General features: G+C 50.2%; 1 protein-coding gene across 1 annotated transcript in view; it reads right to left on the bottom strand.

The window, feature by feature from the left end:
* ZMAT4 (zinc finger matrin-type 4) overlaps nt 1–23,094 on the bottom strand; it is a 34,074-nt gene that overhangs the window by 8,670 nt on the left and 2,310 nt on the right. The window contains exons 2-4 of the mRNA XM_062510479.1: nt 14,568–14,657; nt 10,020–10,176; nt 4,504–4,725 (exon numbers count right to left, since the gene is read on the bottom strand). Coding sequence (XP_062366463.1) covers nt 4,504–4,725; nt 10,020–10,176; nt 14,568–14,657 — 469 coding nt within the window. The remainder of the gene's footprint in view (nt 1–4,503; nt 4,726–10,019; nt 10,177–14,567; nt 14,658–23,094) is intronic.

Consider the following 23,094-nt stretch of genomic DNA (forward strand, 5'->3'; position numbering starts at 1 on the left):
CCTGTTCCCCCTCCCCGTGCTCTGTGCAGGGAACTCAGTGCTGTTCCCTGATGCAGCTTTTCCCACAGGCTGGGATGGAGATAGAGAGAGGAAACCAGCCTCGAATGAACAGCAGGATGAGACCACAGGTGAGAATCACTTCTAGGATATAAAAATTACCAGAATTTGACCTCACTGGAGCTTATCAAAGCTGCTACTTGGCTGAAACTGGTTTCATAAAACTCCCCAAGCAGTGGGCTGGGGCTGAGCTCAGCCCTCCAGGCCATCAGTGATGGGAAGGGGGTCCCAGCCTGAGCATTATATCCTGGCAGCTGCTGGGCTCTGGCTGTATTCACATCCCCTTTTGCATCCTCAAGACACATGAGCACTGCCTCCCCTGCAGCGTGGTACTCATTCGTGTAAAACTGAATGTCCTCCTATCCCCATTAAATAATACATTAACAAGTCAAGTTATTAATGTCACCCTGCATAAAATACGTTACAACCCATTCCAGGGGAGTTCTTGTTAAACTGCTTCTTACTAACCACAAGTGACAGCACAGAATGAGAAGTATTTATTAGGCATACAAAGAAATTATGAGCTAAGATGAAAAAGGAAACAGCTCTTTGCCTGAGTCTGGAAGAAAGCACCTGCAGCACCAGGGGCTGACCCGAGAACACAAAGGCTCCAAGTGACATCATCTCTGTGCCCCTGTCCATCTGGACTGCAGAGCCTGCTGTGCTTTATTTTAGGGATTCAGAGCACCTGTTGCAGGTTTGCCTCGGCCCCAGCACCAGGCAGAGCCCATCACAAATCACCTGCCACTCCAGAGGAACCCACGGGGGACACCAGACATGAACTAAAACTGCTGAGATGTGATTTGGAAACTTGCCATTGCCTGTGCCTGGTACAGGCTGGAGAGAGCCAGAGCTATCAGATGGAGCCCCAGCCAAGCCATGGCCCCTCCGTGCTGCTGAACAGGCACAAGCTGTCAGAGCAGAGCCTGGAATTCGGGGGTTGGGACCCACCAGGTTTTATCTTCCTACAATCTGTGCCAGGGTGCAGGGGCAGCCAGGGGAGGCAGCCCTGCAGGAGCAGCAGGGATTCCAGGTCAGCCACAGAGCAAGGTGGGTCCCAAAGCAGCTCTGTGCCACGGCTGAAAGCCACACACAACTGCTCTGAGAGCGGCCTGGACCCTGCACTCCATTCAGCCAAGGAAAAGGGATACGTGTGCCCCGTGCTGCAGCTTTCACTCAACGCAGACTGCAGAAACAATGCTCGCGGCTCCTTATTTTTTTCCTCTCCTCATTCTTATTTCTGAGAAGAAAATAAGACTTCAGAATTGCAGGATGAACACTTGGTGAGAAGAATCAATGTTTTTGTTTCCTATAAATATCAATTGTCCAAAAATATATCTCTATTCTTGTTTCTCCAAATATACATTCCTATTTATCAATAAATATTTTATTACAGCCATTATCAAAACATCAAAGGCTGCTGAAATGTTGTACTTCAACTGACACTGCCTATTCTAGGCTCACACAATGAATCAAATGTTCATCTCCCACACTAGTCAAAATAGAATTAATATTTCAGCTCTGATGGGAGAAGCCACCGGGGATGCAGGGGAAGGAGATGACTTTGCAGTCCGGGGAAAACTGAGGCAGCGAAGACACTGTGGTGCAGGGAGAGTGTGGGGACGGTGTCCCCACCACAGCCATGTCCTGCTGCCACTGTCACCTTGCAGCAGACATGATGTCACCTGCTGAGGTGAGGCTGTTTGCTGGGGCACAAGCTGGATATCACTGAGTGTTGGCCACTGCAGAGACTGATTTCAACACCTGCAAAGATCAGCTCTAAACTTGCAGATAAATGCATCTAGGAGAGCATCTCTAGATGGACACAGATGGACAGATGCTCACGACCTAGTTAGAAAAATTAAAGATTTCCCATCTTGGCAGGCTCAGGGACAGCCTCCTTGGCTCCCTGGGCACCTCGCTGGGGCTGTGGAGCATGGGGCACTGCAGACTGAACCCCTGGAACTGCACCCTGAAGTGTCCAACCAGAGGACCACCCCTGTTCACTACACCAGGCACACATACAGCCTGGACACAGCTCTGCTGTCCCCTCTCCCGTCATCCACGGACACTGGCAGGACCACACTGGATCCAGTGCAAACCTCAGCCATGCACAGCACCACAGTGAAGGTAAAAACCAGCAGCTGATGAGGCTGTGAAGGCCTCCAATTTCAACTCTCCCAGGAGCTAAATGCATAAAACACTTCACAAACGATTTATTTACAGTTAATGACATCCTCAGCCACTCCTGAACTTGGCACAAAGTCCTGAGCACTTCTGTGTTATTGTCCCAGGTTTTATTCCCACATATTTCCAGCAGCAGGCAGTGACTCAGCCAACATGAATCATTGATGGCACCGTGAGTCACGCTAGGTAGCACAGGAGGCTCAAGATAACCATTACAAGGTTTATGGGAGATCAAGAAATGCACAATATACTGTATAGTCATTAGTATCTGAAGAAAAATTATTTAATTTATCAAGGAAGAAAACCCCGGGTGGATCAAAATGTTATTGCAAAGCCTTGCTGCCAAACCAAAGCTCTCCAACATAGCTCTGAATCAAACTTGTTCTTCTTCCTCAGCTGCCTCAGCCAGGTCCCTGTGAGCACACGGGACTGTCACCCAGACCTGGGTTACCTCGTGCCTCTCCTGTGCCTACACCTCACAGTAACCAGGTACTTGTCAGGATTCAGCCCTGGACACATCCTCAGCTGACACAAACTGCACCTCTCCATCACGAGCTCAGGAGGGCTGGGGGATGCTGGGGGGCTCCAGCTGCTGGGACTACTGGCCTGCCTGTGGCTCTGCTCTGCTTGAGGGTGGCTCCCAGAGGGGTGCAAGCCCAGGACACAGTTCCCACAGGGACCCCGCAGGTGCCAGAGCCCCTCTTTGTGAGGCCACCACGATGGACTGACAGGTGAAGAAAGGCTGCTCTCCCTTCAGCAGGAACACAAAAAACTTGTGTTTACCATCCCTGTGGCAAATGCTCAGCTGCTGCTGCTGCTGCTGACCCGGGGCCATCGCAGCATTTTACAAACACTAATTAAATCATGGGAGGCAGTTGTCCTGCTCTCCATCAGGGAGATACAGGGAGTACTCTGCCTCCAGCAACATCCTGTCTGCACTTCTGCATGGGGCTGAGCTGTACCGTCCTCTCCTCTCCTCTCCTCTCCTCTCCTCTCCTCTCCTCTCCTCTCCTCTCCTCTCCTCTCCTCTCCTCTCCTCTCCTCTCCTCTCCTCTCCTCTCCTCTCCTCTCCTCTCCTCTCCTCTCCTCTCCTCTCCTCTCCTCTCCTCTCCTCTCCTCTCCTCTCCTCTCCTCTCCTCTCCTCTCCTCAACAGGCTACACTTGCTCAGGTGCGTGCACTAATGGGAAGGACTATTTTAGGAGGAGGCAAAAAAGATACCTAGGAAACAACTTTGAAAGCATGCTGCTAAAGCTGCAAGCTGGCAATCCGGAGCAGGGGATTGTTTTACACAACTGGGAACCTCATGAAGCAGCCAGAGCATTCTTGGGCTCCCTGCACCACCGGTGACTGTCGTGGGTTACACGGTGACTGACGGGTGCCTGGATCCCCACGGGTGCCTGGATCCATCAGAGGTCCTTGGATCCCAGAGGTCCCTGGATCCCAGGGGTCCCTGGATCCCAGAGGTCCCTGGATCCCAGAGGTCCTTGGATCCCAGAGGTCCCTGGATCCCACGGTTGCCTGGATCTCAGAGGTCCCTGGATCTCAGAGGTCCCTGGATCTCAGAGGTCCCTGGATCCCAGGGGTCCCTGGATCCCAGAGGTCCTTGGATCCCAGAGGTCCCTGGATCCCACCGTTGCCTGGATCTCAGAGGTCCCTGGATCTCAGAGGTCCCTGGATCCCACGGGTGCCTGGATCTCAAAGGTCCCTGGATCCCAGGGGTCCCTGGATCCCAGAGGTCCCTGGATCCCACGGGTCCCTGGATCCCAGAGGTCCCTGGATCCCAGAGGTCCCTGGATCCCAGGGGTCCCTGGATCCCACGGGTGCCTGGATCTCAAAGGTCCCTGGATCCCAGGGGTCCCTGGATCCCAGAGGTCCCTGGATCCCACGGGTGCCTGGATCTCAGAGGTCCCTGGATCCCAGAGGTCCCTGGATCCCACGGGTGCCTGGATCTCAGAGGTCCCTGGATCCCAGAGGTCCCTGGATCCTAGAGGTCCCTGGATCCCAGAGGTCCCTGGATCCCAGGGGTCCCTGGATCCCAGAGGTCCCTGGATCCCAGAGGTCCCTGGATCCCTGAGGTCCCTGGATCCCAGAGGTCCCTGGATCCCAGGGGTCCCTGGATCCCACGGGTGCCTGGATCCCAGAGGTCCCTGGATCCCAGAGGTCCCTGGATCCCAGGGGTCCCTGGATCCCACGGGTGCCTGGATCCCAGAGGTCCCTGGATCCCAGAGGTCCCTGCCCTCCGTGTGCAGCTCTCTCACCTCGCAGCTCCCCCAGGTCTAGGGTCTTCCCCAGCTGCTCCAGGAGGTCGGCCCTGGCCGCGTTCTTCTTGTGCTTTTTGCCGTCGTAGTGCTGCTGTGCCATGGTGGGGTTGTTGAACCAGGCGGTGCAGAGCTGGCAGTGCCTGTCCGAGTCCCTGCGCTGCGCCCGCGGCTGCGGCGGCACCGCCGGGGCACCGTCCGTGTGTGAGCCCAGGGCAGCTCCTGCAAAGGGAACGATCACACGTCAGCTCTGCTGGCTCCTGCTGCCTGAGCCACGGCAGACCCCGAGCCACGTCCCACATCCCACACGGGCAGTAATTAGCTGCAGCTACACGGTCCCGGTGGGTATTTTGGACGGCGCTGCTTGGAAAGCTACAGTTTCTCATTAAAAAAAGCATCGTGGAAGGACGGCCCCGGAGCAGTCCCTCAGCTCTCTGCGTTTCACTAACTGGGGAAGGAGGATGCTCTCAGTGCAGTCACACGTCTTATCACCGTTTTGACTAAATTTGCTAAACTTATCCTGCTTGAATTGCTACTCCCAGGAAAAATCGTCAGTGGAGAATAAAAACTACATGCAGAGCCATCGTCTCAGGATAAAGACACATATTTATCATTATCTCAGGATTCTTACTTTTCAATTTATTTGGTCTCAGAACAGGGGAAGCCATAGTCATTGCAAACTGTCACAGATGAAAAAAAAAAAGATACTCAACAGTAAGTCCCCTTCTTCAAAGATCTTCACATTATGAATTGTTGTCAGGTACCAGCAACACGCCACCTTCACTTAATTCTCTCGTCCTTCAGATTCATCAAAAGTCCATCCAGAAACACAAACATGACCCCCAAATCATTCCAAAGAAAAGTGAGTTATTAGTCTTTATATAATGGAATGCACTTTGTTCAACAGAGTTTCCCAACTTCGTACAAGTCACAAACCCATGGAAAAAAAGAGCCTGAAGTAAAATAAAGTTCAGGTAACACTGGGATACAAAAATATACAATGACTAGCACTTAATTATCACACCTCATTCAAAAATTCCCTTTTATGTAGCTTTCCTTTTATTTTCTTTTCCAGATGAAATGTCTGCTCTTTAAATAATTAACAACCTGCTCTCTCCATGGCACTGGAAGAGGCACATTTGGAGGTGGCAAGAGGTGTGTGGTGGCTGTCTTTGATCAGGAGATGATCCAGCTGAGCCCTGATGAGCGCACAGGGCAGCAAATGCCAAACCCACCTCAGTGTCTGACACCAGGGACAACAACACAGGGATATATTTAGATATATAATTATGCCTGTGATTGACTCCATGGCTTGAGAAAGTTAATATTGTTACAAATCTTCGGCTGACCTGCTCAGTAAGGGACACCTTTCAAGGAAATTCTATCTTACATATAACATTACTTACAACCTTATCAATTTCCAGGGGTTTATAACCTTCTATTGTTTTTGATGATGACTGCCAAGGTATCAGAGTTCCAGCAGTGATGACGCTGCCTCTGAAGAGCTGCTCCAGGAAGGGCCAGGCAGGGTCTGGCTGGATTTTGCTCCTAAAAAAAAGTCTTTTCTATGGTTCCAGCAGGAGAGACACAGCCCAGCCCCTCCAAGGTGCATGCAGCAGAACTGCCAGTGTGAGCAAAGAGCAAAGCCAGCGGCCAGTACAGTCATTAGGAAGAATATTGGGGAACTGCAGTATTTCCTGTTCAGACTGGGATTTATTAGGGAACTGCAATATTTCCTGTTCAAACTGGGATTACACAGACTTTGCACATGCCTGACCCATGAAAAGCAAGCAGAGCTTGCTTCTTGCAAACGTGTTCCTGCACTGCCCAAGGAGCTCCCTGCAGGAAGGGGTCCATGCCCAGAGCCCAGGGATGCCACACAGACTTGGAACAGCCCTGGTGATGCCAGGGGGACCCAGCCCTCTGCAGCACCCCGGGACAGGGCTGAGTCCAGGGAGCCAGACTGAGCTGCAGAGATGTTTGGAGCATCACAAACAACCAGCAATTTCGGCAGCCCAGGAGCTCTGCGACAGATCTGACTTGCTGTTCCACAAGCCCCAGGCTATAAAGTTCCATCTATCCAATCTTCTGGCCAGCTTTCTCCTTGTTTCTATGCACGCTGCTGCCCGAGGGGGACCAGGGAGGCTGAAGCTCACAGAGCTGGTGATGTCCACAGCAGTTACATCTCCTGCTCACTAAGGAAACCTGACAGAAGCATCTCTGCTCTCAGCCCCGTGGCTGCTCTGAGCCCCTCTTTGTGAGGCTGGGGCTTTGTGCTGCCCCACACGCCATGCAGGAGGGAGGCTGCTGGGGGACTGCAGCAGGGGATGGCAGCAGAGCCCCCCATGCCCAGCCCAGCCCTGCTCCAAGCCCACAGCACACCTGGCTGCCACGGGACCGTGGGCAACAGCTGCACAGCACAGCCCCTCTGCCTGCATCACATGGGGCTGCCACAGGCAAGGATTTCCTCTTAGCACTCAAAGTACTAAGTATTTTCTTTAAAGTCACATTCCTCAGGTCCCACTGACAACCCCCACCAGTCCTAAGGTGTGCTGAGCCCAGACTGCCAATTAACGAAAGCTTCCCAAGTCTACCAAATTCTCCCAAAGAAAAATAGATGAAAGTTGACTTCCCCACAAATGTGAATTTATCATTTTGATATGCACTACATAACTGCTACAGAACAGCAAATGCCATCATTCCCTGAGCAGCGACATGAAAATTAATAATAAACACTCACAAAACGTCAAAAGTTAAAAATGTTTCTCCATCTAAAACACAAACATAAAAGCTGTGAGTTTGACTATTTCAAGTATTTCAAAATGCTAAATAGCTCATGACAGTCTGCCTTACGTTCCCTTTCGCTGTGGGAGGGAAGTGAGAAAGTCTTACTCTGCTGCAAGAGGCAAAATACTAAGTTAGAAACACTTTAGCACTCCAGCAATGAACTAATGCTTGATTTTTTTCTCACATCCAAAGCTTTTTATTCCAAGCTGGATTTAAATGGCACCCAGCTTTTTCCACAGGCACACTCCAGAAACTCAGCATGAGGACAAGAAAGTAAGTGAGCCACAACAAGGGGGCACTTGGAAACTCGGTTTTCCTCAGAAGAAGTCCCAGAAATCTAGGACTATGACTCCAGCCACTGCTGGACAGATCCTTGTACCCAAACCAAAAAGCCATTTACTCAGTCCCTTCTGATGTCCCAAAGCCAGGGCCATTGCCACTCTCCTGGAATGATGCCTACAGGTCCTCACACTTGGATTAATGGAGACAGCAGCTATTTCCCCCCACAATTCTTCAGCTTTTAACTCGTGGTGATGATGGGATGCAAGCTGGCAGAGGATGTTGGAAATGACTAGAGGAATTCGTCAGCAACAGTGGTGACATAAAGCCTCTGAGGGCTACAGCCTTGTACAGCAGAGCCACGGGAAAGATCACAACTACTTGGCTGTCCTGAGGAGACATGGTTTTTGTGAGAAACCCGACTGCTGGGCCACTTCTTCTCCTGAAAGCACTGGCAGAGAATGGGACACGTGTGCTCCATCTGGATGGTAACTGGGAAGGAGAACATAGATCTCTGTAAGGGGTCTAAGAATAGATGTGATTTTCTTTGGGACTGATGAGACAGAAACTCCAGAATATCAAGCAGCAGAATAACCTCCCCAGGGGTATCCAGCACGCTCAGGGCCGTGCTTGATTGGCTCTCAGGACTCATGAGCACTGGAGTCTCTGAAGCTCTGAGAGACTTAATGCTCCCTGGTGACAGCCACAGAGGACTGGAACAAAATCCAGTGAAAATTGCTGGGTGATTGTAGGAAGCCCAGAAAAATGCTGTGTCCAAAGGGCAGACTTCTGAGAACTCCTGGAGAGCAAGGAGGTGCTTATTAATGTATTCCTGAGCTCAGCTTCATCTTCCAGATCAAGTGCCTGTAAGAGCTGATGAGTCCTCGAGCTGCTCCTTCCTAGTGATTAGGATGGCTGGAGAGCCCATTACTGCAGAGCACGCAGCATGGCTCACTTCGAGCCTCCTGAGGCTGATCTAGGTGATTAAAAGGTGAGACAAAAACCACAATGCAAGGCTGCAGCTCTTAGCAAGCCCTGCCTCGGCCAGGCCCTGTGGCTGAAGGGTGAATCCAAATTGTCAGCTTGCACGGGAATCAGTCCGCGCACTGTTCCAAGATCCAGCACTCCCATGAGCATCACTCACCTGGACTTCAGCAGGAACACCAGGGTTTGTGGCAGGTCCTTTGGTGCCAGAGGAGGAGCTGCTGGCCAGCTGCACGTGAGGGATGGGGCTCAAGTTCTAAGCAAGCCCTGGACAAACCAGCAGCAAGCCCGAGTCCCTGCTGCCCTGTGCCCGTGCAGCTGTGTGCCAGCTGCAGAGAGCAGCCTGAAGAGCCCAGCCTGAGTGAACTGCATGACCATGACAGCTCATGGGAGAGAGAGCCTTCCTCCTGGCTGACCCAGGCCTGGGTCCCCAGGTGGCCAGGGCTTTACCTTCACCTCCCACAGGGCACTCTGGTGCCCAGCATGGCCAGTTACACCACCTAAAACAACTGCCCACGTTCCCTCGGGAAAAGGGGCCAACAGCTCCCCTGGCTAAGGACAAATCATATTCTCTGTATCAGTATCTACAGTCTGTGAAGTTAAAAAGGCAACAAAACCACATACAGAGTGCCAACCCCCGTTATCTAATCACATCCAGGACTGACATGCTAGGCAGGGTCCAGTACACACAGCTCCATTTGTATTTTGTGCTGAAGGAAGTGCCACTGGCAGCAATTCTGGGTCACATCTGTCTGCAGGACCTCAGCCCAGCAATCCTTCCTGGAGAAAGGTGAGTGCTTTGTTCAAGCATTTTCTGCTTCCACAACCGCAGAGGTTTTTCTTTTCACAGATTATTAGTGGTTTTCAGAGACTTATGGCTAAGCAAACAATAAGATGGTTAAATTGTCCGATTTCAACATTTGACTTTTTAAACGTGAAAGTTAATAGGCTGCATTATTAGAATCACTGTGGAAGAAAGCATGAAACCCATCTGGGCAAAAATCAAGAGACAATCAGTGCAAAGGTTTTTCAAGCCTGGACTTCCCTCTGTGGTAAGAGCAGATAATGCTCTGTACTGTACAGTAACACCAAAGGTTTATTAAACATATTAGCTGAGCAGATAATTAAACTACTGATAATTAAAGCCAGGGTTGGCTATCTGCACCCAGTGGAGACACCATCTTCCACTGAGAAAACACTTTGGAACTGTGGAACAAGAGAAAGGGCTCTCACACCGGGGCCAGTCCCAGCTGATAAACCCCTAATCTACATGAACAAAGCAGACAATAATGAGCATCAGGAGTTTTTAAAGGTTGTTATGACAGCAACACAAAGGAATAGCTGCTTCTGCCAGCCCAGCTCTCCACCTTGTACCCATTTTCTGCCCGCACAGACCAGCACCTGGCCAAGCCCCTCGGCACCCTGAGCCCACTGTGCACCAGCCCCTCCTGCTCCTCTGGACCTACCTGTCGCCTTCAGTGCTGGTTGTTCCCCTAGCAACAGTTTTAACCTTTTGGCATGGATTTTCCCTTGGTAATGCGATTCCGCCACCACTGCTGAGGTAAAGGACATGTTACATAGTGTGCAGCATTTGTTCTTATCCACTGAGTCACCATCACTGCCCTGGGTGGAGACAAAAACACAGACAAAAAAAAAAAAAAAAAAAGAAAAAAAAGAGGTGCATAAGCCCACTAAGCACAGTTACAGAGAGAGAAGAGAAGAACAGCAGGGAGGAATTTAGGCTGTTATGCCAAGGCCATGGCTGCCAAGGGGTTTCTCATCCTCATCTCTCCCAGCCCTGCCCAGCTTGGGGACATCCCCAGCTCCCCAGCACCTCCAGTGTGGTCTGCACTGGGAGCTCAGCCGGTCCCTGTGGAGCTCCTGGCACATCTCCCTTCCCTCAGCCTTTATTCCTTTCTCTGGAGGGAGTCACAGACCCAGAGCTTTCCCTGCCCTCCCACGCCGATGCTTCCTCCGACGCAGTTTTTTAACAGACCCCAGAACATGCAAGGAGACACAACTGGGGTCACAACCCTCCCTGCAGGTGGGAGAAGCAACTGAACTGCCTGGAATCACACAGGTCCCTCCAGCAGATCTAACACCAGCCTGAGTGAACCTAACACAGACTGGACACCTGACCCACCACTGAAGGTCATGTTTTCTCCCAAAAAATGCACTTTTAGAAAATAGACCAATTTCCATCACTTTTTTTGTTGTTGATAACTGTAAATCAAACCTTAGGGAGGAATCTCAAGGGGTGATTAGTACTGTTCTGAGTGCAATTTGCACTTCTTTTAAATAGCTTTCTCTCAAGATATTTTATGTCTTCAAAGGGAAGTCACTTGAAAGTTAAGAGCAGAGTAGAAAATTTCCAGTATCTATTGATCATCAGTGGCAACATATAAAGAGCCTCCAACAGAGCTCATTTGAAAAGCTGATACACTTCGGTGTTAATGCACCAGGGTCTCTTCCTCTGCCAGGACTGCTCTTCAGTGACATTTTTTCCCTTTTCAACCTACTTTTTCAGCTAGACTGCAATTAGAAATAAAAAAAAAAAATTAAAACCCCTCAAAGAGCCCTGCAATACCTCATGCAGAGTTCAGGGTCCCATTTACACCGACCCACAGTTCACTGTGCAGCTCACCTGGGGCCACCCAAGTCTCTGGGTGAGAACCTTGATGTGTGGGTAGGAGTTCAGCCACCAGCAGCAGAGGGGTGTCCCCAAAACCTTGGTGGGTCTGCGAGCCCCTCTGCACACACGACAGAGCTCTGCTGTAACAGCCACTTTTCTACACCCAGTGCCATGAGCTGTAAGTGGGATGCACCAGGTATTTGGGCTCTGCCATTATCAAACATTTCCCCAGGTCTGGACCATCCCATAGCAGCATCTCCTCCCTTCCCTCCTCCACCAACCAAGCCCCTGCACAGAGCTAAAGGTGTCCTAGGCTGATCCAGCCCTAAAGGGTAATTATACCTTCTCATTTGTCAGGGGCTGTTGTACCTGAAACCCAAGAGGCAGGGGGAAGCTGATCCGGGTGCCTTTTGTCACCTGCTGAATGACACCACTGATGGGATTGTGCTCAAATCACAGGGCTGCTCACCCAGCTGGGGCACAGGGCTCTGCCCAGGGCAGGCAGCTGCTCCCTGGGGATGTTCTGCACCCTGTGCACCCACCCGTGCCTCCTTCACCACAGTCCAGCACTAACAGCTCCTCTGAGCTTCTGTAAATCCACTGGCAGCTCCTTAACCCCGTGCTGCCAGACCCAGCCACGGAATATTTCTACATTTTGTTTCTGCAGTTTTCTCCAGGTGATCCTGCCTCTGAAACCTTCACTACATTGCAGCACAGAAGCCACTGGCTTCTTATAAACTGAAGCACAACAGAACACATCACTGGCTTGGAGTTAAAGCATCCATCTCCCAGCACTGACATCCCCACTCCACAGGTAATTTATAGGGCTTCTTTTTGTAATATTAGAAACTTCAGTCTCCTATATCCAACAGAATTAACTCCAGGTATTTGGCTGCCTGTTAACAAGCTGCTAAAAGGCACAATCCTCACACAGGGCAAGGCACTTGCAATCCTTTACTGGATGTTCCTTAAGCAATCCACAGGAAAAGCAAGGATTTTTATTCCACAGATACAAATCTGCTAACTTCATTTCCCAACTTTTGCTAAGAAGAAAAGATTATACAAACCCTAGAACACAGCGGTATAAACCACAGCATTAAAGTGCTGCAAAGTAACTTTTAAATTTGAATTAATTTTCGGTGCATGAAGGTGCTGCTGTTAAAAAGCTGCTTTCTGTGCTGCTCCATAGGAAATTCAGTCCATTTCCATTCTGGAGCCTGTTTTTGTCATGAGCACAAACGAGCAAGTACCAGTTCATGAAAGATCAAGACATGAGCTTTTTCCCCTTCTCCACACCAAATTAAATCAATAATGAAGAGCACAACAATCGAGTTGTTACGCACTGGAACACTACTTGTATAAGACTTCTACTTCTCACTCCAAAGGGCTAAGGGGTGTTTTGGAAAAGCAGTTTTTGCAATCCTCAAACAGCAGCCAACCCCTCCCTTCACCTGACAGAAAGATCAGGAAGCAAATGCTGTTTCCCATCCCACTGCACCGAGCATCCACAGCTGCAGACACCTCTCCCTCCTGCTGCCACCTGGCAGAAGGACAAGGTGTTAGTTCTGTGGTTAGCAGGACACAAACCCAATGGCACAGAGCCATGTAACAGTTCTGATGAAGAAAAGGCTAGCATTCCCTTTTAGCTGCAGATAACATGCATTTAATAGGTTTTCACGGGTTGTTTCTAACACTCATTAAAGTCGCTGTGCCGTGGCCTGAGTGACACTGCCAGGATCGGGCACTGCCCTGCACGTGTACATGGTAGGGATGTTCTCGTGCAGCATTAGAGATGTCCTAAATAGTTCTGCTCTCTCTAAATGCAAAGGCTTGTATAACATCTGATCAGCAACAGGCCTACTTTGAGCTGTAAACGTTGGCAGATTTTCCCTGCTATATTTTTATAACACAAATAATTTTAGAATTTAGGTCTGGCCTAGCCTAGCATTCACCTAGAACATGAGGACGCGTTAATCCACCCCCACTAGGGCTGCCCTTGGCAAAAGCATCAGCAAACACAGAATTTCATTCCTTCTCCGTATTGCCTTTCACGAAAGCAGTGGGAAATAGTTCAACTTTGACTTATTTGAGGTCTGATTAGTTCTCTGTGCTCCACATCCCATGCGCAGGTGCACATGCAGCATGTGGTTCCTTGTTCTGCAATCAAACTCCTCAGAGGACCCTGTTCCCTGTGTGTATGCACCTGTCCATGGCACTGCCCACACTGCCATTAATAACTCAATAAAATCACTGCAAGATTCTCTTGTGGAGGGGCAGATTGCACCTGCAATTGGCCTGCGTGCAACAGAAAATTCACCAGTGTTTTAATTACTACGTAAATGAGTTTTCAGATTCCTTGGGCAAAACTTGTGTGCTTCTCCCTTTAATTACAAGATATCACACTGAATATCAATAGCACTCAGCCCCAGTCACACTGAACTGGTTTGGATGCTGTGTGTTGGGAACCTCGCTGCAGCTCTCACACAGCCCCAGAGTGCGGGAAGGAGACAAATGAATAATTCCCCATGAAGCCATCTCTTAAAAATTCAGTCTCCTTCTTTCTGTTGCCTGACAAATGGCTGTGAGCTGGTCTAATTCCTCACCTTCCCTTGTTTATTTGAACACAGCTGAGGAAGCCAATGGCCAATCTTTAAGTTGGCAGACTGAGAGCAAACATGGGCGAGAAGCCTTTAGATAAAGCACATCAACTCCCAGAACAAGGAGGCCACAGAGCCCTGGGGAGGTGACACTGCTCTTGGGGACCTCTTGCTCAGCCCAGGGGTTTTCAGCTATGACACTGTGGTGGCACCGTGGCACCCCCTGCTCTCCTGCTAACAGGAGGACACAGCACTGCCTGGCAGGTGTACCCACAGCAGCTCTGCACATGCACAGCTCCACACCCACCACTGCCACCCCACTGTCCCCAGACACTGCCCAGTGACCCCAGCGCTGCTCCACTGCCAGCAGCACCCCAGAGTGGCCATCCAGCAGCCCAGAGTGGCCATCCAGCAGCCCAGACTGGCCATCACCCCACACGTGGAGGCACGAGCTTCCCACAACCATTGCCCCATCACCTGCCCCAGCTGCTCACCAGCAGACCCAGCCATCACACTGAAATGGAGCAAGCCCTGAGCACTTGCTGTCAGCATATTTTTTCCTATGAAAGAACATTCAAGTAACTAAAAACGCAATTACTGTTGCTGATGCACATAATAATTCTTGTGTAGTTTATTGAAAATTATTTCCAGTTACTTTGCATTTCAGCTAATCTAAATGTTACCTCCGGGCACCTGATCATCTGTGGCTGTAAGAGAGAACGCTGTAGCCCAGAGTCAATGATTCACAAAGCAGCTGGATAAACAGGGACTTGCACTGTACCCACATTTTCTGACCGGAGCTTTTTCGCCGGGCAGCCTCCGTCGATGGGGTGCAGCATGTAGTAGAGACGGACTTTGCTGGCATGCTTCCGACTCTGGAAGGCAAAAAGAGAAGAAGAAGGAGAACTGAAGTGACAAGGAGCAGGAGGCTCTGTTGCTGTGCTCACTACACCTGCCCACAGTCAGGTTTCGCATCCCCTTGGATTTCACATCCAGCACCGGAGGAGAAAAGGGGGAAGGATCCAGGTGAGGAGCATTTGCACTTCTCAGAACTTTCAGAGAGCTCTGCACCCAGCTCAAACGAGCTGTGGGATGAAACCTGCCATTAGCAGAAGAAATGGTCCACCCTGGCCCCTCTCCAAGTCCTGCTGGCTGCAGGCCCTCCAAGACACAGCAGGGATCAGACAGCAAGGCAAGGACAGTGCTTGTTGTTAGACCCTTTCCACGGTGGGCACATTAAAAGATGGGGGTTACTGAGCTTCAGCCAGAGGCACACCCACAAACCAAATCCACAGCTCCAGTGCTGCTAGAATGATAAAACACAAGGGGGGTAAAAAATCCCCCACGAGGGAGACAGGAGCAGGTTGCACACTGCCTTTGGGCACAGCTGGAGCTCACAGGCAGGTGAGGTCACAAGAGACAAGAGATGCCCAGCAGCAGCAGCCAAAGCAAATCTTTGGGACTTGCAAGACTTAAAGGAAGATTTTAAAGCAGGAGCACGGACAAACCTTCAAAACCCTGACTTACATCAGGTCTTGTCTTCCACCAGATGCAGGGAGAAAAAGGCTGCAGCCACAAAATACCTGCACTCAGCATATGGGCAGCAGACACATGGGGAGCTGTTACCATGCAAATGTTTCCTTTGTATCACCCCTTCCAACAGCCCCAAAGAACAACAGCACCATAATGTTATAATTTCAGATCACAGAGCTGCAATTGAAAAATATTCAATTATCATTAGCATGTTCTGGAACATTCTTTTTCCTGTGGTATAAACTTGGAGCTAAATTTGCAGGGAGCTATATTTGTATTCACATGCAGAAATGTGACTATGCAATATTTTTTTCCACGGAGCAAATCAGTCAAGATAAATAATGTCAAATATCTGTCCCCAGTTTGTCTTCCTGCTGCATATAGCAAATGTGACCTTCCACGGTGAGAGCAAAGTGCAGGAAACCCCAGAGCTCCAGCTATCAGAGGAGCAACCCAGAGAAGGACTGCATAATTAGAAAATGACAAAACAGATGTTTGAAAGGCACGGGACAGAGGTGACCTGCCACTCGTGGTGCTTGGCCGCAGTCCCACCTTCCTGCCTGAAGCGATGCTCAGCGGGTGCCTCGCACCACACAGGACCAGTCAAACATCCTCTGTGGCCAGAGTTTCCCAGCTGGGTTTCTCCCCTGGGCACTGACGCCCGGCAGAGCAGTCATCCTCCTCGAGTCATCCTGCCCACAGTCACGAGCTCTTCCCTTCCCTGGGCTGACTGCATCCAGCACGTCACCGAGCCCACGCGCACGCAGCCACAGCCCGCTCGGCTCAGAGGGCAAGAAACGCTTGCGAGGGGTTGCTGGGTGTGTGTAAGCTGCGAAGATGTTAAGAGGAATCATTTTTACGATTCCGCTCCGTGGCACTCAGCTGGACCAGAAGTGGTGCCCAGATGTCGGGGTTAAAAGACAGCAGAGCTTCAGCCTTCTGTTAAACACCTCTCACCTTCCTTGGAGCATTTGTTTGGATTTGTTAAAGCCAAGGTAAAGAAACTCCTTGTGTTTGGCATAATTCAAAACTACACAGCTCCTTATGCAACCTTATTATCTTAGGATCATAAAAGCAGAGCTTAAAATCATCCCTGGCCTCCGCGCGTATGTGGTGAGCATCTCCTTCCCTCTGTGGAGCAGAGGAAGCACAGCCTATTTGTCATCCATTTTATCTCTGGCATTTTCTACATTTACATGTGTATTTATCATCCCAACACCCCAGCAGGAGCACGGCAGGAGCACAGTGATTATTCTTGGTGTGCTGCTCACAAACAGCACTGCAGGTTATCCCCTCCCCACTGAAAACCTGCAGCTTCAAGGCACAAGGAGGGCAAGTGCCAGACAAAGCAAAGGGGCAAAGGAAGAACCATGAACAGGAGTCAGAAAACTGGGATAAACTGGGATAAACTGTGCATCTCACCGCATGCACAAGCTTCAGGAAAGACAAAACCTTGTCCCACGTGTAAATCCACAGTGCAGAATGAGCACACTGCCTTGTGGAGGCACCTCCAACAGCCACCACAACCTCATTCTGGGTGCAGTAAGGGTGTTTCTGTGCCCATGAATATTTCTTTTGTAGCTGTATGAAGTGTTATGCCAAAGGCATTTTCACTTTCCTGTCTCTAGTGGGAACAGCACCTTTTAAAGGCACTAAGTCTGGTTTAATACTGCAGGCTTAAAAACCAGCCCTGACTACGCAGGGAGCTCAGAGTCTGTTTTCACATAGCTGCTGCAGAGTTCTGCATTTCAAGCTCATTTGCTACTGTAAGGCTCATCAATAAAAGTAAACAAATGGATCACTTCTATCTTTATCAAATCTACTCTAACACTGAAGATCGTGGCAGAGACAGCAAAGTTCTGGCAATTCAACCCTAAAACATAAAAGGGCAAAGCAGAGCTAAACTGTGCTACGAAACGCAATTTGCTTTTGCATGAACTGGGTTTTGCAGCCTGCTCTGCCTGGAGCGAGCGGCGAGGTCTCCGCAGGAGCAGGGGCAGCTGGCAGCGCCGCGGGAGCTTGGGACGCACAGCCCCGCTCACCCTGTCTGATGGAGGGGCTTCTCATCCCTGCCTTCCCTGTGGATGGGCCAGTGGCTCCGGGGAGGACTGACCATCACCTGCACACGGCCAGAAGCTGCCAGCTGAGCCACTGCAGCCCAGGGTGGCCAGGATACACAGACACACACAGATCTTCCTTCCCTGCGTGTGCCGTGGGGCTGGGAGAGGAGTCCCTCACTCAGCCCCACCACAGCCCCAGAGCTGCTCCCCCTTTTTGCCACCCATTCAAGCTGACCCAGCAGTCTGAAACACTTTGCTTGGGAGGGCCTTCTTATCATCTCCTGTCAGGTCCAAATCAACTATCTCTGCAGCTTCCCCCAGGCTGTGCTAGCATATAATCTCATTTCCCTATTCCCCATATATCCCTTCATCAGTCCTTGCTCCCTCCTGTGCTGGCAGCTTTACGGTTTTGGGCAGTTTTGCTTTCCTCTCCTGCTCCTCCTCCTCTGTGAGATCTTCTGCAGCCAAAGGCCAGGGACCCCGCACTGAGGAGCACAGCAGACAGCACACAGGCGTGAGATGAAGGAAGGAACCACCACGGCAGCTCAAATGGATGCAGCTTCTCTCAGTCTGTATTAAATTCTTTCTCAGAAGGCCACTGGTTGGGTTTTAATCCTTTTAGCGCACACTGTGTTGATTTTTCTGTGTGCTGGCAGTTTCTTAATTAAATTGCCATGCAACACGCAGTCACGTGATTATACCAACTTTATTATCTGTATTGGCCCTACTTGTAATCTCATGGAAAGAGAGAAAGTTATTTTGGCTGGCCCCGTTCTCCAACCCTCGTGCAGAAGCCCAGCCACATCACCCTCCAGCCCCTTTCCCCAGCCGTGCCCATCAGCTGTGCCTGGCTCCCCAGCACTGCCCTGCCTGGCCCTGTGCTCCCTTTCTCCTGGAAACTTCTTCCACTTGCCCACACCCACGGAGGCCAGCAGGGACAGTGCACTGCACGTGGCCAGCACACTTCAAGCACCCGGTTGTGAATTACTGGACCTGCTGACCCAAACGACATCGTTCTGGAATTTGTCATCGCTGCCTAACAACCCTCCAAATTTCTACTGGAATGGAACCAATCCATTTCTTCCTCTATGATGTAACAACATCCTCTGCACTTTTTAAATAGACAGGAGAAGTATTTTCAGCAAATGCCTTCCCTTTTCTGCCTCTACTACCCACACAACAAACATTGTCAAGATCCCTGTGGTTCGCTGCAGAGCTGAACTCCCCGGCTGTTATTCCAGACACTGCTGGATGCCAATGTCCTTTTTCTCCCTTTGTAATTTTTGAAAAGCCTAATTTATAATTTATGGTCATTTCTATCAACTTACCCTTTTTCCTCCATGAGTTAATGTTTTAAAAAGTGTCTACTCATGCTTTTGCCTTCCTGGGCACACAGATGTGTCTGCAATTCCCAAGTGCTCAGATGAATTCACACCCCCATCAAACTGGCTGCTCCAAAGCAAAGAGAGGCACCTCACTGCTTTGGACATTGATTTGTTTACACATTAAGGCAACTACTGAGGATCTATTCAGTGGGTATTTACCCACTAGCTCCACTTCCTTGTATCTGTGATCATTCCACCTGGCTCACGGGCTGATTCCAAGTGAGGATCCTGAGCAGGATTTTCTGTCTCAGGAATCACCATTTCAGCTGTGATCCTTAGCTTTACTGCTTCCTAAATTGGTTTTGACTGTAGTTAAAGTATGTCTTGTCCAACACACTGCTGGGTACCCTGTGGAGAGGGAACAGCTCTCCTTGGAGCAGCATGGCAGGAGCAGCCAGGCTCAGCACCTGGCTCACACGGTGCTGCTACCCACAGACCTGCCCCCCACACCTGGGGCCACCACAGGCACTGCTCCTCTCCAAACCCACTGGTAGCCCCTTCTTAAATCAATCCCTCACATTCTTTCTGCAGGAGGATCTTAACATCTACACAAATGCAACCATGCAATTCCTTCTCTGTTGGTCTTGTGGGATTTTTCCAGGCAACGTATGTCCCCGAGCAGCCTGACTGGGCTGAAGGTGTCCCTGCTCTTGGCAGGGGTTGGACTTGACCTTTAAAGGTCCCTTCCAACCCAACCCACTCTATGATTCTGTAAACATGCCAAGGGAAGGGGGATGCAAGGACACAGCGAGCAGGCTGGGAACTTCTGAAATGGGCTCCACACAGCAAGCTAAATCCTTGCTGCTCACCTGCAGCTCAAGTCCCTCATCTCGGGCCACACTGCTGCCGGGCACTGATGCTCGAGGTGTGGGCTGGTACAGCCCCCCCATGCCAGCACCAGACAGGCAACAGAAGGGTTAACACAAATGCAGTGTCTGCTGTGCACAGGAGCTGCCCAGCACCAGCTGCACGGCACGGCAGCAGTGCTGCTGTTCCCATTCCATCCTCCCTGTGTGAAACAAATCCCTGCTCCAGCGCCAGTCACTGCTGGGAGCCCCGAGCACGGGGGCGAGTCTGTCACAACACACCACCAGCACTAAAGACTGCTTTCAAACACCCAGAACCCCAATGCAAACATGGGTTGCAAGTTTAAAATACTGAAGGCAAGCAAGAGTGAATACCTGGAACAAAGAGGTGCCTCCCATGCAGCGGGATGAGGAAGGAATGCTGCAGAAGGGTAAGAACTGCAGAACTTGTCTCCCAGGGACACTGGCCAGGCTGGGCCAGTGCAACCTTGCTTTGCTTTCATTCCATGTAGCTTTAATGTGACATCCCTTATGCCTCTCCATTACTGCTAACCCTGGGGTCCCATTTCCCCAGGGTGTTTTACCGCTGCTCTGAAGGACCTTTTAACTTCAGCTATTTTTAGACAGCAGTAGACCTCTGTGCAGAAGTACCTGGGAAAGGAGCTGCGCACAGGGCTTCATCTGCTCTGCTGTCACTGCTGTTTAGCAATAGATTTTGACACTGGAAGTGCATTAAAAATAATGTTCGGCCATTAACGTTGACAACAGAGCACTAACACAGAGCCTTGTGAAGTCCCATCCCATCCCCACTGGTTCCCCCAGCCCACTGTGATGCAGCAGCTGCTGCTGCCCTGTGTACAGAGAGGAAGCACGAGCCTCGTCCCCTAAAATCCTGCCACCCACCTCATATGCCATGGGTGGCCACATTTACTTCCATGTATTTTAACTGGGGCTGCTACCATGACACAAAGTGCCCAGGAATATCCACAGAAGGCCTTCATGTGCACACAAAAAGAACAGAGCAGCACCCTCATCATCTCTGCAACACAAATACGCTCCCTCTAGCTTTTTCTCCTCAAGCCAAGGTTCTTCTGTCAAACAGCAGCAGGATCTGCAGGATAACAGTAATGGTTGAGCAGCCACAGCAGAGCAGACTCCAGCAGTGGTGGGGGAAGGACATGGACACAACGGGTGGGTGTCCCCTCCTCCTCCATCCTCTGAAGGATCTACATGTCACTGCCACCAAAGCAAAACACATCATGGCAGGTGAGCAGCAACAGTGGCAGAACATACGAGAGAGATGATGGCCAGGAAATGTCACCTTCCCATCCACGATCACTGCCAGCAGCAGAAGCTGACACCGAGAGCCCTGGGCAGCCTTTATTCACAGCTAAAGCACATCCTTTGCACTCCTCCATCCTGCAATGCTAGCAGCATCTCACACAGGGAACTGGGAGCAGAAACACAGCATTCCAGCTGCTTGCTTTCTAGCACAGCATTTATTTTGTTAAATAGAGTATGTGCTCTTGCAGCACATTAATATTTCAGACACAGGACTGCCGTTCCGAGCGCACACATCTTGATCCTTAAGGCACTAATGTGCCAATAGTAAACAATGTTTATTATTCCTTCAGACAAGCCATGGCTTCGTGCTGTTTCCAGCCAAGGAAGCCCCAGTGGAAGCAGATTAACCCCAGCACCACTGCAGCCCGTGCAGACAAGGAGTATTGATGAGGCTGTGGATGGCACTCGCCTGCTTGCTCCAGAGAAATTCCACAGAGCACGGCTCCGGAGAGGAGCCAAAGGGCATGGCACCTGACCTGTTCTCCCCAGTTTCTTCTGCATTTGAATTTTAACACACTTTGCCCTCCCCTGCTGCTCCACCACAAGCATTCAAGCAGCATTCCCTCATCCCATGAGGTGAGCTGACATTGCATGGCCCCCTCCTGGGCTGCTCTAACTCCAGACCTGGCATCTTCCTTCATTTCAAACAGAAAAACAAGGCACTCTCTGAGCACCTGAAGCAATAAAGATTATGGAGAAAATGGAGAAGAGCATTACAGCAGCTTGAGGAGCAAATGTGGTGATGAATGTGCAGCTCAGGGTGAAATCTGAGAGCAACTTTGCATATGAGGTAATTTTCCTGCAGGATTTTCAAGGGGAAACATGAAAATAAATGTTAATATCTTCCTAATGGCTGTGAACACTCCTACATAGGGATGCAGACTCAGATCTAACTAAGAAACCTTAGCTCTCTTTGCTTTAGCTTTTTAACTTACTAAGCAGCTCACCAAAGCGATTAATACAACCTCTCTCAAAGACAGAGCTGGAAGGAAGTGTTAAATTACAGGTAAATCCACAGAGAATTCAGCACCAAAGAGGCTTCCAGCTCCAGAAGAAGGAAAGATGCAGAGATACAGAAAACAAAAAATTAATTTCTGGGGCACAGAACTTTCAATGGCATTGCAGCAAGTGCAGTACATTGTCACCCCTAGCCTCCCCATCACCCCGTGTCTGGCACAGCCAGCCCTCACCTGCAGCTATGCATTGTTCACCCTGTTCCCTTTTGCTCCTCCCAAGGAGGAAAGGAGAGCCAAGGACCTCAGGGACACTTGGGCATGGCACAGCAGCACAGTGAGTGCCACCCAGGAACTGCCTCAGGCATCTGCACCTCGCTGCTTTATTCCACAAGCAGAAGTGGGAAGAGAGTTTTCTGATACCTCAGGGGACAAATTAAGATACCAATTTGCTTTAAGAATTAAAATATGCAAATGTGGGCTCTTCCAGGTACCAGCACCCAGCAGTAAGATCTGCCTCATCTCTTCCTCATGGCTGCACAAAAGCTGCCCAGCATCAGCCCCTGGAGACACTGGACATGCACACATCCACAGCGTGCATCGAGCTCGTTAAGGCATTTTCTCCTTTGGCAACTCACTGCAAGTCGATCCCAAGGCAGCTGCTGGGCTCAGCTCTGGGGTGTCCTGGGGTGACCCCTGGAGAGGAGGGCAGGACCTGGCAATTTCACCAGGATGGGAAGGAGAGCCAGGGTGCATCAGACAAAGCCAGAAAAACTGTTGCATGAAGCACATGTAATAAAGGCAGTATTTGCTGCATGTCAACTTGGAAGCAAAAAACTGCTGCAAACACTCTGATCCTTTTGTCATTTTTTCACTACACTCGCCCTTGGAAATAATATCGCTTAATACTGCGTGACTGACATAAAATCATTTTTTATTCCTGGCAAAGTAGCACAGAAGAAAAGTTATTGGTTGGTGATTTGGAGAAGCAGATGAGAGTGATTGGAACTGACTATTCCTGTTTGGCAAGATAAAAACGTCCCCCTTTCATAGGCTGCTTCCCTCTATTTTCTTACAGAGAAATGTCTTATTTTGCATGCACAGAGAGCCAAGATCCCAGTCCCTGGCACAAGGGCTGCAGAGCTCACTTGACTGCGCTAGTGAGGCAGTGGATCAATTCCCTTTCTCTCCAGGCTCACTCAGGAAGGAGAAGGGTGCTGCTGACCAAGAC

This window comes from Cinclus cinclus, chromosome 29 (assembly GCF_963662255.1).
Source record: "Cinclus cinclus chromosome 29, bCinCin1.1, whole genome shotgun sequence".
NCBI classification, from domain to species: domain Eukaryota; kingdom Metazoa; phylum Chordata; class Aves; order Passeriformes; family Cinclidae; genus Cinclus; species Cinclus cinclus.